Source organism: Sycon ciliatum, chromosome 5 (assembly GCF_964019385.1).
Source record: "Sycon ciliatum chromosome 5, ocSycCili1.1, whole genome shotgun sequence".
Lineage (NCBI taxonomy): Eukaryota > Metazoa > Porifera > Calcarea > Leucosolenida > Sycettidae > Sycon > Sycon ciliatum.
In genome coordinates, this window is record NC_088647.1 from 35,760,175 (window position 1) to 35,773,756 (window position 13,582).

The window sequence follows — 13,582 nt, forward strand, 5'->3', positions numbered from 1 at the left end:
TGGAATTCTTTGTTCATTTAAACTTCTAAGACATAACAAGGCATGGCTACCTCGATCTTCATGTATGTGTCTTTCTGCCATATATGCTATTCTGTGGGGTGCAGGAATTTGCCCAGCAACTGGTCATGCAGCGTCACGTCACGAGGTAGCCGTACTGTGCTGCAGCTATCAACTTCACCGCCGCACGCCAGCCTTGGTGAGTGTGCCGGAGCTATCTCTCTCTCTCTCTCTCTCTCTCTCTCTCTCTCTCTCTCTCTCTCTCTCTCTCTCTCTCTCTCTCTCTCTCTCTCTCTCTCTCTCTCTCTCTCTCTCTCTCTCTCTCTCTCTCTCTCTCTCTCTCTCTCTCTCTCTCTCTCTGATTTGAGAAGGTTCCTTTCTTCAGGATTGGATCCTACCTTTTTTGCACGCTGTGCTGTGTATTTCTCTTCTGGGCCGTCAGCTCTACATTGTGAGCATGTGCTTGACCCTAATCATGCCTTCCTTCATCTCCTTCATGCTCCACGCCCTGCTTGTCGAATTAAATGTCTTGCCCTACAGAGGAGGATGAAGTTCAGATGGCGGACGGCAAGGCTCTCACCTGTTTCTACGTCACACAGAGTGTGGTACCTGCATAGTCTGCAGCAGCGTGCTTCAGGCTACATCCGTCCACAGTCCATCAGGGGACCCAGCCAACTGCTATGACATCGATATGGGTGTAACACCTGTGATTTCCTGCCTACTGCAAAGTAACATCACCTCCGTCACCCATTGGTCTTGGATGCTGTTTCTGATTTGAGATTCTGGCCTGCTCCCTTCTACTGATTGTTATCCAATACAACACTTCTGAAGGCCTCAGTAAGGAGCACACAGATAACCATGTTCATTTACAGCTGCAAACAGAGAGGCTGACAGAACATGGCAACTGCACTTGCCCGCTTGAACACAGCCTGAACTATTGTAGCGTTGCCATATGCCAGCAACACGTAGCTCTGGAGTATTCTTGTGTTGTGTATATTGTGAAAGCACATGGTCTCTGCCGCAAATCTGGCTAACTTTACTTCTTTTTTTTACATGGTCTCTTGACAAGGACAACTCTTTTATTTGTAAGCATTTTTCTATCTTATTCCTATTGTTAGATGACATGCGTTCTGTTGGTGTTGCTACTTGCCAGCCGGCCCTGTTGCTGCGGCACCGCTTGTTAGCTGTAGATGCTGCTGCTGATAATGATGATGATGATTGTCACATATCTTGTTATTTTTTACTCTGTGCACTCATGTGTTTCTGTGTGTGTGTGTGTTAACGTGTGTTGATTTTGCCTCAACGATCGTTGCGGTACGACGTCACCTACCAGGTTCTTGTTTTGCTCATGCAACACGCATTTTTTTCAAAATTCATGATTTCCGTGCACCTTTGTGACATTCAGATACCTGTATGTAGCAGGACTGTCCGACAGGATTGATGCCCATGTGTTGCTAGTAATTGAGTTTTCATCTCTCTTTATTCTTCTCAATGATTACTAGTCATTTGTAGGGAAAAATCCGTTTACTCAGTGGGTTTTTTTCATGTTGTTTGCTTCTTTTTTCGTGTTCTTTTCCAAGTGGACATGTGCTCTCTCGTCCTTGCTCTGGCGGGCCTCTTCATCTTGATGAGTGTTTCAGTCGAAATTGAACACCTCCAACATTGTTGTTTTTTGTATTTTACTTCGTGGTGGGCTGCCTTCTTATCGGAAGGGGAAACCTCTTATTCCGGCCCATAAACCGAAAGTGAAAATTCACCTCTACAAATGTGTAGCCTAGAATTGCCTAGAATTGTGCATGACTTGTAGTCTTGTACCAAGAGTGCACAAAGACAGTTTTGTTTATGGACTCTTGCTTGTACTATTGATGTGATGATTATATTGGGGTGGACATCACCATGAGATGCTCAGATTTGCAACAAAAAAAAGGGGGACATACTGCATGCCTAGCACCTGCGAAGACCTGGTCGTGTCATTCTACTGAAGTAATTCAACCCCCATGCACTCCTTGATTTGCCAGTGCTTTGCATGCAGCATGATACAGTTGCAAGCAGGGAGTAGTGCACTGTAATTAGGGAGGTTTAGTTCCCACGTAACGGAAACGCGTACGTGGGTGATCCACGTAAAGTGGATGAAGGGCATCCACGTTGCAATGTTGTGTTTAGTCACACGGAACAAACAAAAGCATGAAGCTAAAGGCCAAAACCTGGTCAAAGACGAAGCTACCCCGGCCTAAGAAGCTCATCCAATATTTTGATTTCGTGCTTCGGAAACTTCTTCAGCTGAGCACCCTCACAGCTCGCACAATGCGCTCCATTCTGATTTTCACCCACGTTCTGGCGGAACGTGGGTGAGCCTCCATACACGGTATGTCGTGAATCAGAAAACGTCTGTACGTGGGTCACTGAGTATCACGTGGTACACATGCTTTTATTCATGGCCTCCGCCACAAGTGGTCGTTTGTGGCCCGGACGGTCCCAGGCATCAGCGGACTGCTAGACCCGCTGGAGCACTCCATCCGACAGCGGTTCATCCCTGCTCTAACCAGTCGCCCCGCACCTGGTGACGAAGAGCGCGCCATACTGTCCCTCCCGTGTCGAGAAGGTGGTCTTGGTCTCATTGACCCGAGGTCTTTGACGGACCAATACAATATGTCTGTCGCTGTCACCAACATCCTCGTGAGCCGGATACTGGACCAAGATACCAACATGGACGAAGTGCCCACCACCATCCATGCTGCCAAGCTAACTGCAGCAGCAGCAACCAGGAGAGCCGCTCGAGACCAAGCCAGTCAGCTCTTGGCCACATGTGATGCGCCCACCCAGCGAACCCTGAGGATGGCGGCCGAGAAAGGAGCGTCCAACTGGCTCACTTGCCGGCCCCTGAAGCAGTTCGGGTTTGTCCTCCACAAAGGCGCCTTCAGAGACGCACTCTGTCTGCGGTTCGGCTGGGTCCCTCCCCGCCTGCCATCCACTTGTGTGTGTGGCAAGGCATTTAACACCAGCCATGCTCTTTCGTGCCCAACTGGTGGATACCCGGCTCTCCGCCATAACACGATCCGCGACCTGACAGCCGACCTACTGCGTGAAGTGGCAACGGATGTGAAGATAGAACCTCCTCTGCAGCCCCTGGAGGGTGAAAGGCTCCGGTATCGCTCTGCCATCTTGGAAGATGGTGCTCGTCTTGATGTGGCGGCATCTGGTGTCTGGGGAAGTCGTTTTGAGCGCACGTTCTGTGATGTTCGGGTTTTTAACCCTCATGCGCGCTCGAACACTTCCTCAACTCCCGCGTCCACCTATGCCAAGCACGAACAGCAGAAGAGAAGGGCCTACGAAGAACGCGTCAGGGAGGTGGAGCATGCTTCCTTTCTCCCACTGGTATTCAGTGCATCTGGTGGGTGCGGCAAGGTAGCCCACGCTTTCCTGAAGCGTCTTGGCCATATGGTTTCGGAGAAGCGGCATGAACCCTACTCCTCCGTCATGTCCTGGATCCGCTCTCTTGTCTCCTTTGCTTCGGTTCGATCCTGCAACATGAGCCTCCGTGGTCACCGTGCTTCTCCCTACCGCAGTCGTTTGGATGCTGCCACTCCTGTTGTGCTGGCAGTCAACGACTGTCAGTTGCGTGACTGAGACTCTTGCGGAGTAGCCGTGTCTAGCCACACTTTTTATTATCCGATGATCTTGTTTTGTTTGCTATGAAAAAAAAAAAAAAAAAAAAAAAATCACGTGGTACACCCACGTAAAGTACCCACGGATTACGTGGGACTAAACCAGTTACCTCCCTATTGTACTTGAAGCACTACTCCCTGGTTGCAAGTAACATGGCTGCTAAGCAGGGAGTCGTAAAATACGACTCCCTGCTGCTAAGGCTATCTGACAGCAGTCTGACTCTCGGTTGGGATGAGTGAACAATATGCACAGGAATGTTGTTGCAATAGATGTTTGCAATTGCAGCGTCGAATATAGAAAGTCGAGTGCTGTAAAAATGAGCAACACATGATGTAGATCAGGGAGTCGTAAAATACCTATATTACGACTCCCTGATGTAGATTGATGATAGGAGTCAGTACACTCATATCTCTCATACCCGGACCTCCAAGTAAATAGCTGTAGTAGTTGCGGGCAGGGAGTAGTACAATACAGTATTGTCAAGAGTCCATAAATACTCTTGGTATTGTACTACTCCCTGGTTGCGGGCACCCTGTGCACATATGGGTGAGTTTTAGTGGAAATCAGGGAGTCGTAAAATACCGGTATTTTACGACTCCCTGGTGGAAATAATTATAATATTATTCTCAATTCATGGATGACATGGTGTCGCGTCAACCAATATAATGAATGAGGGCTATCAGCCATGGAATAAAAAGAACAAGAAGGCAAAATGCACACGCAAAATATGGCAAGTTAAAATTAAAATTTGATAAAATTTAAAAAGGAAATCAATCCCAAACCCAAATCAATTGTAAAAATCAATCCAAAATTAAAAACCCAAATCAATTATTATCAAATATTACTACTATTTGCCATTTTTTTGTTGAAATAGTGACATCATATCCCAGATCTCCAAAAAACTAACGGCAACGTCTGTAGTGATTTCCCTAACAAAATAATAAATACCACTAAAAAATATACTACTACACCGGTGCCTGGAAAGAAATCGTTTTTCAGGGACAAGTTTTTGCAATTACACCATACAATGTAGGACTTTAGGCACTATAATGAGAAGCTACATGTATGATTGTATGCCATACGGTCTACATAGACAGGTACATGCAATGCTGTTGGCAAATAGTTCAAGGTCAGTGTATTAGACAAGCCAGAATCTGGGAAAGAAAAGAAACATCTTGAAACACGCAAGGCCCGGAAGAGCGCATCTCCATCACAATTCATCTCCGCATTACATGTACTAGCAACCCTTTGTCGATTGATGGATCAATCGGTAGATTCGGCTCTGTTTTTCTTTCCTTTCTTTCTTGTTTTGAATTGTACGTTGAACTCATTGGATTTCTTTGTATTCTGTATCTCGTTATCGTTATCGTTAGATTTCCCTCTAGCCCTCTCGCTCAGGATGAGCTTTCTTTTTTATGGCAGCTTAAGCGAAGGCTATATACCTGCTTTATGCAGGTTGATGCCAACGCGAACAAGCAAAATAATAATAATAAGCAACTGTTACTGCGCGTGTGTGATTGTGTGTGATCGTGTGTGATTGACAATCAACACAATCACATACATACTGCGGTGTCTGTTTGGCAGGCGTGTATGGCACTGTGACAAGTGTGCACTTGCATACACTATACACTACACAGGGCACTGCTTGCTGTCATTAGTGTAGTGTAGCCCAAACAGGTAGTCGTACTGCAGGCACTGGCAGCTACAACAGTAGTACACATACTCTGCAGCTGGTCTTTAGTGTGGATCATGGTGAATGGGAGCAAGACCCAAGCCAAGGAGACGATCACCTCAGACAGTGCACAAAAACAAGCATGATGACTGTGAGGGGCGATGACAGTCAACTACCTGCAACTGCAAGTGCTAGAAAGAAACACACTAGTTGACATTTATGATTTAGGTGACTGACAAGTGGCCACTTAAAAAGTACAGAAGTTCACTTACATTACGGCAGTACAGCCTAGACTAGAGCACTAGAGGTACTACAATGCACTAGCGCCCACTGTCTGCACCAAAAATAATAATGTTGAGCAGTGAATATGCGTTAGCTATGTTGCATTAATACGACAGGGCAGTGAATGGCCATATACAGACTACTAATTTAGAGTGTCAAAGTGTATGAAGTGCAGCGTGGGACGTCATAATAAACTGACTGTCACAGCAGAGGCACGTCACTGAATGTCAGCAGCAGCTCCAATGAGTCATACATGGACATGTACCGTCCTATATGGCCTAGCTGACACCATACCAGTCACATCATCCAGCTTTGCAAGCCTGATGCAGAGTACGGGTCACCCCATTATGACGTGGCCAGAGCAACCTGCCTAATCCAGACTGGCAAGGACACGTAAACGTGACTCGTGCTACGAACCTGATAATGATCGATGACGAGTGCAAGGCACACTAAAGGATATGATTGCAAATGATGTGGCTGACCCGGAAAGAATTCAGGAGATTGTGCATGAGTGCATCACAAGCAGCCTACATGTAGCTGTAAGCTATGATACAGTTGCTAGCAGCAGATGAATAATGTCTTCCAATAGAGTGCACAGAACAAATCGCAAAAAAACACAATACTCTTGGCTACCCACAAATATTACAGTGCTATCACAGTGCGACATACTAACAGCAAAACACACACACACCACACACACACACAGAGGTCAAACACAATCCGTTTCACACAGCTCTGAGAACATATGCACCAAGTCTCGCAGAGGATCCACTATCTCCAATACAATTATCACACAAGCTCAAGTCTGCCAGCGAACAGAGCGAAGGAAAGGACCATGGTGAACCAACAAATTCCTCAACACGACACAAGGAATGCAGGTGTGGTACTAGCACCAACGTCTCAACATACAGGTATTACACTAGACTTATCGCGAGCAAAGCCAGACACCATGGACACACAGACGCCAGCCCCAACACGGAGTAGACTAAAAAACAACGCTGCACACCCTCTCATCAGTCTCACACGCACGTCTAGCACCGCCGAGCAGAAAACGAACGTGCAACACCAACTGACACATGTCTGAACAAGCACCGGGTTGCAGCAGCGAATGTGCTGTTCTGGACAGTCTGCGGACACTCACAAAGCGAAAATCCACGGCCACGTCGTCAACATCCAATCCAAGTCTTCATGGATTAGGCCATAGTCATCTGTGACCTTACTGGGACTACAACTTACTTGGCTGTCAAGCTGTCAAACAGTTGACATGTCGTCAGTGGACTGGAATAGATAATGGTTGCCAGATACAAAACGATGCCACACCAGTTCATAGTCAGCACAGAAGATCCAAGCATCGAAATCCAGCTGTAGACCACAATGTTGGGCTTGGCAAGCACATAGCCAATGAGTATAGGAACCAGGGAGAGATAGATGGAGATAGAGGTGCCTGCTACACCATGCTGTCAGAGGAAACAGTATGAGTCATGAGTAGCCAGACTGTCCACTGCCTGTGCAGCACCAGCCAAACCACCAACCACGGATATGACAGCCCGTAGCCAGTGTAGCACTCACTGTATACAATGCGTTTCCCGTGGCAACCAGGATTAGCACGTGCATACCCCGTGCCGCACCCGCGAAAATACAAGGACTTTCGCGAAAGCACTAGCCTGTTCGAGGTACCACTCACACACTGCACACTAAACTTACAAAAGCACACACCAGCGACGAGAGCACAGGTTCGAGTTAAAAATGAAACAGTCTCACCACTGGAGTACTGGAAGGGATGAAAGCACAACGAGGGATGGAACAACACGTTAAATTGATTTCCGGAAAAAGAAGATACGAGCAGCCGATAAAAGCAACAATAGACATCCTACATGCATGCAATTTTATGCGATAAGATTTAGCTTCAGGGAAGGTGTTCGGTGTGTCGATTATTCGCAGTCAGGATACCAGAACCTTGTTTAAAGTCTACAGAAGTATGCAATTAATTTAACTGGCGAGGAGCAATTTTTAAATTAGCCGGTGCAAATAAAGGGTCAAAAGTTCACCGTGAAAAAGCAGCAGTCAGCGGTTAATGGTCTACAGGCGTGTAGAAGCTTCAGCCGTGTAGGGCGTCTAATAGCGATGCAAAAGGAGGTAGCAGGGGTGGTATGTGGTGAAATACGAGTGGAATTAGTAGTCAACTGTCCAACATTGTTGTATATACAATTGAAAAATTGCAAGTGCAAGTTTTGCATCAAAGCTTACCAACTTTGGAAGCAACGACGGCAGGATGAGATTTCTCCAGGAGCGATCTACCGTCAGTTTTGTAATCAAACGAGCAGTTGTGTTGATCAGAATAGCGATGTTTTGAACAAAATTTCAATCCACATCGGCAGTCAAATCCTAGAGGACCAACAATAACGAACGACATACAATACGGAAACAATCAAACACTAGTACAAACAAGAACGAGCAGCGAAGTAGGCAGGTCGTATCCCTAACGTCGTAGATTACCTACAAGACGCATAACTACTAGTACCTCGGCCTCTGGCCAGCTCGAAGCAAATAGATAGGTCTGGTGTTGCATTCGTGCGAATACAACAGCTGCAGTCATCGCCAGCTTCAGAACAAAGCAAACGACAATACCGTAGGCAAAATTTGCACAGCATGCAAGCCTCCCAAAAATTCGCTCGTACGCCACAACCGCAGCAACACTCAGCAGAAAACTAATGCACAATAAGATGGACATTGCATTTTGAAGAAGTGCAATGGTACCACTCAACACAGTACTAACAGCAGGAGACTCGAAAATATCACGCGACAGCTACAAAGAGGGAGACATGGAACTCACCTAAAAGTCCGACTCGAGCTTTACATCCGTCAAGTTCACAACGGGCTTTCTTGGCCTTCTTCGGTGAACTATCAGTGCATTCGGGTTCGGACGGCACAATGGCATCAGCGATAGAGACAGAGGGCGAAGATAGTTCCGCAATGGGTCCACTTGCTTCAGTACGTACTGCCGAAGAGGCGGCTTCAGAAACTGGGTTACCATGGGTTGGTGTATCGGGTGCACTAGAACGGTCTTGTGTGGATGTCATGAATGGTGATGGATGAGAGGAGAGACGGCAGCCCGAAGAAGCAGTGCTGCCCAATCCTGTGAGATGACCAATGACCAAAGCCAAGCAAAGCAACAGGCTCCAGTAAAACCAATGTTTGGGCATAATAACTACACAGTAGCTTGCTATAATCTCTTACCTTCGCAGCGCTTTCCCTCAGATGCCAGCTGAGCCTGCTCCTCCTGCTGCCTGTGTTGCGATTCCTTGTAACACTTGGAACACATTCCGTTCGAAGACGCATTTGCAAAGAATCCACATGCCTTGACACACATTGGTGGTGCGTGGGACTGCTCCGCTGCACTGTTATCCATTCTTGTGTTCGGAGGCAAAACTAAAAGAGGAGCGTAAATCTATTATTGCAACTACTCCTAGTGGGATAAGTGAACACTGGCGTGAAAGCTGAGTTAGGAAAGCAGCGGATGAGAAAGAGGAGAACGTACAGTGCAGAAAGTTCTTTGTCGAACCTCTCTTGTCAGACGTTATGATAGACTGAAGAAACCAGTGAAGCAGTCTGTCTATCTGACTTCAGATTTCGTGTGCGTCTACAAGTAGATAGGGTCCCTATCCACTCACGATCACCTGACTGAGTACAGCTTGCTGGACCGCGGCTACGCTGTACGACTTGTACGTGCGGTGCATGCATGCAACAAGTGCCAACAACTCAGCACTTTTGAGTTTTGTTTTGGACTGGTGAGTTTGCTGATTCGTAGTGCCATCAATCACAGTCGTAGTCATAATTATACTGCCTACTTTTACTGGCCGTAGTTGTACAAGTAGTCGGGTGTGCGCCAGCATTGGCTTTGTGAATGCCAGGCCGACACACAACTCACAAGCGTAGGGGCCGGGGGAAGTCAGAGGCCGTCGATCGTCGCCGACACGGCTAAAGAGTAACAGTGGAGTTATCGACTTGAGTGCTGCACCACGCTCTGAGCGTGGAAAGCCGAGGCCCTCACACTACTCTCAGTGTCAGTCACACATTCAGAGCATTTTTCAGTACAATCATCAGTCATTTCTTTTCAGTCAAGTCACTCCAGTACAGAATAACATAACAGTGCAGAATCTGAACTGAAGCCTTTGCTTCACGGTCTACGAGCGTCACACAGAACATGTGCCGACTCGATCAGTCACCAACGCCTACGTTGGCATCAGGATGCTCACCGACTCACGTCAAGACTAGAGTCGAGCGAAAATGTAGATAGGTGTAGTGCTGAGCTGATGAGGGAGAGATTCGAGAAGGGGATAACAGTACATCTATTGTACAGCTGCAAGTCATGTTGTTCTCACTTCTTGTTTTACCTGGATTACACAGTGTGACTGCTGTGTGCATGTGTGGCCTTGGCCTGGGTGGCGTAGCTCATGTAGTTACTGTTTTGGTGGCTTCAATTCGGATCATGGATGAAGAAAAGGCTGGAAGGTTCCTATCCTTGATCCTGGCCCCTGCAAAAGGCAGCTTTGGCTGCATGCTTGTGAGTACATGTTCGTATTCTCGTAACACGTTCCGTGCCCAGTACGGTACAGACCAAAGCGGCACACAGCCTACACACTGACGTGACATAGCAAGAGTCCGTAATGCACTCTTGGACATAGCCAAAGGCAAAGGCCACAACCAAGAGTTGTACTTTTGTCTTATCTTGCCATGACTCAAGTCTCAACTCACCCTTCATGACATTGGCCAATTCAGGGAGTGTAATACAACCCATGTATATCGGTACATCCAATTCTGGTACACACTCTTTGTTTCAATAAAATAATTACTAGTTTTGAAAAAAAAATCTGTTACACACACATAATTACGTAATGATTGTCTGTCATGATCAGGGAAAAAGACCGCAACATATGTCAGGCAGGGAGTCGCCAAATACTTTGATGACTCCCTAGGCCCTGATGACAAGTCTCTAATTTGACTTTTTTTAGAACTAAAATTTTCATTTCCGGTTTGCAATCATTGCATAAAGAAGAAGGTATTTCCTTCATTTCTTGCGCTTGCAGCTGACCAGCACGCGGTGCTATTGCATGCTGCACAAGAATGTGTGTTTGCGCATTCACATTTTCTAATCACCTTATGTACCGGATCCATGGGAGTCTACTACAGTAAAACCTGGTTTAAGCGACCACCCCACGGTGCAAGCAAAAGCGGTCGTTAAAGCCAGGTGGTCTTTTGAACCAGGTCCCACTGTGTCTGTGTAGTAGTAGTAGTAGGCCGCGTACTGGTGCACAACTGATTTGCTGTTGTACGTCCACTCTGTCTTGGTGTACTTTTAAAAAGTTTAATGTGCTCTCTTTACCCTGCCTGGCTTGCTCTTTTCTTTGCGTTGTTGTTTTCATCACTATTGATTTCACGATCTATTTATTTTTGCCCGTACAAGAGGCTAGTAGTAGGCGCATGGAGGTGGTCGCTAAACCCAGACAGGGCCAGAGGTCGCTTACACCAGGTTTTACTGTACAAGTGCAATGTTTTTGTTTGTTTGCTCCTGTACTCTTCCTGCTTTATTCACTCTAACATAACTCTGGGTCTCTCTGTCTCTCTCACTCCTGCACCCATAAAGATCATCGGACACGTCCACCCACTGAGACGATGGCAATTGCGCAGCTGTACTACAACGGCAGCAACGCATGATTGTGTTTCTCGGCGTGGGTGGTCACCTAGCAACTTTTTTTGTAGTATTCAGCACTTTATACCGCATTTCTGATATTCCGGTACGCTGTAGTAAATGTTCGATACATACGTGTACAGACTGCTACATCACACACCACAATAGTGTAGTCCCAGCCTTACAGTGCATGGTCCAATGTGTAGCACATACACCGGGCAAAGGCACACAGTGCAGAGCACGGGCAGTTTGTATTCGCAACTCCGAGTTTCACGATAATTATAGTGATCATAATTATAAAAACGTCTATGAATTACGAATAAAAACTGCCCGTCCTCTTCTGGATGTCATCATACATGACGTAAGCAAGCCTTACTTTTGTTTTCACATGCATGGAGTAGTATGACGACTGTTGAAGCACTATTGCCTATTAGACTAGAGAGAGAGAGAGAGAGTATTAGTTAATTACAAATTCCTCTCACAGGTTTGTACATACACCTTGGCACATTCTACCTATATGCCGTAAAAGCCAGTAATAAAATCCCGGGCGGAAACGTAACGTCGTTAGTGAAGGTCCTGAACATGGGCATCAATCATGGGCCTGGGCGCTGATGTGGGTCCGGACGTTATTTCGGATAAGCAAGATCAGACTTATTTTCACATCACGCCGTACTGCTACATACACGGTTAGCGCAGTGTAGTGTACACTGTACTATACCGCATTGTGCATGTACGTGAAGATGCACATGTACTGCACTAGCTGTGTACTGGGCCTGCGCTTTCGACCATGGGCGTCTACACGGAGATGGGCTACAAAATGGGACAAACATGTAGACATCCGACACCTGGGCGTGTACACCGTCAACGGGTGTTATACTGGGTGGGCGTGTGATGCGGGCTCATACGGTATTTTTTACAAAACACACCTCTCCACATTCATCAGCCCGGGCAGCGTTTCTGAACACCGAGCTGTACTTCATACAAATCCATGGAGTATGCTCCTCATGTGAACAGCGGGAAAGTTGGTGAAACACCGTATTTTCTCTAATAAGAGCACGGGGTTCTTTTGACAGCTCTACCCGCGCTACTATTAGAGACTGGACTCTTATTTTTTTCAATTGTCATTTATCAAGCCAACTCCAGTTTATACAGGCATAAACTGACCATATCAAGACTGATTTTTCAACCCTAAACTCAGGAATATTGTCAAAACAGACGTTTCACAATAGCATTCGCGCCAGGAAAGAAGCAGTAGACCGAAAACCTCCTTACAAATACGTTCTTGGCATGTTGTACTGCTGTTTTATATACAGTCAATATACTTGTTGCATACTCCAATTGAGACCCACGCTACTATTAGAGACTGTGCTCTTATTATTTCAAACCACCCTCACCCCCGAGTCATTATTGGAGACTGGGCTATTATTGGAGACCTGGGCTTTTATTAGAGAAAATACGGTATGCATGTAGGCAATCGGGCTCACAGCAGACATTCTTAAAAGCAGGCTTGCACATACCGGATTCCATACATCTGCACACAGTGCAAACAGTCCATTGGCCACGGGATTTACTACTTAAGTAGTAATGAGGCAAATACACAAATGCAACATGGTCGCACGTGTTTGCACAGACCCAGAAGCACACATGTAGATGCGTACACGTTTGGTAGACATCTGCCGTTATCTGTTATTGGCAAAGGCCACTAAAAGCAAGACGAACACCAACAGGAGTAGTGGTGAACCGACAAAAAACACAAAGCATGGCTAGACACGTACATACACAATTCTGGAAAATATATTCTCTAAAATGGTACCACCAACAATAAATTGTTTTAAAATGTTCTTTAGTCTGGACAGTCAACTTCGCAAACAAAACAAATCGGTTAGCAGTGCATACAGTACACAGTGGATTTGTATAGACTCAGTGGTGTCAAACTCACCAGCAACGCACAGAGCGAGTCGGTGTTGATCCAGAGAGCATTTTAGCTCTACCACGCAAAGCAATATCCACTCACTTCGCAGCTGCTAACGTGTTCGACTGAATAGCTGCTTCAACCTACTCCACTGCGTTTCGGCACAAAGCCGCTGTAAAGTGATGTCACGAGTGACAATATCACGCGCACTCCATCTTCGACTAGAGTAGAAATTCGGTGTCCAATATGTCCGAGACGGTATCCTCCAGTTCTTCGGGGTAAACATTACTATTTTCTAGCATCCATTGTTCAATGGCTTGTGAGAACCAAGTATATCGGTTTGCAGTGTATACAGCTCACAGTG

At 46.3% G+C, this 13,582-nt stretch overlaps 2 protein-coding genes across 2 annotated transcripts in view; one reads left to right on the plus strand and one right to left on the minus strand.

The window, feature by feature from the left end:
* LOC135818499 (protein zwilch homolog) overlaps window positions 1-1,674 on the plus strand; it is a 23,054-nt gene extending 21,380 nt beyond the window's left edge. The window contains exons 21-22 of the mRNA XM_065331886.1: window positions 105-196; window positions 538-1,674. Of these exons, the coding sequence (XP_065187958.1) occupies window positions 105-196; window positions 538-614 (169 nt within the window). The 3' untranslated portion in view covers window positions 615-1,674. The remainder of the gene's footprint in view (window positions 1-104; window positions 197-537) is intronic.
* Window positions 1,675-7,351: 5,677 nt separating this feature from the next.
* Window positions 7,352-9,224, minus strand: LOC135818508 (AN1-type zinc finger protein 6-like). Its single transcript, XM_065331893.1, has 3 exons — window positions 8,855-9,224; window positions 8,451-8,753; window positions 7,352-8,002 (listed from the first exon to the last, which is right to left on the minus strand). The coding sequence occupies exons 1-3, from the start codon at window positions 9,024-9,026 to the stop codon at window positions 7,854-7,856; spliced, it is 624 nt and encodes a 207-aa protein (XP_065187965.1). The 5' UTR covers window positions 9,027-9,224; the 3' UTR covers window positions 7,352-7,853.
* Between the last annotated feature and the right edge of the window lie 4,358 nt (window positions 9,225-13,582).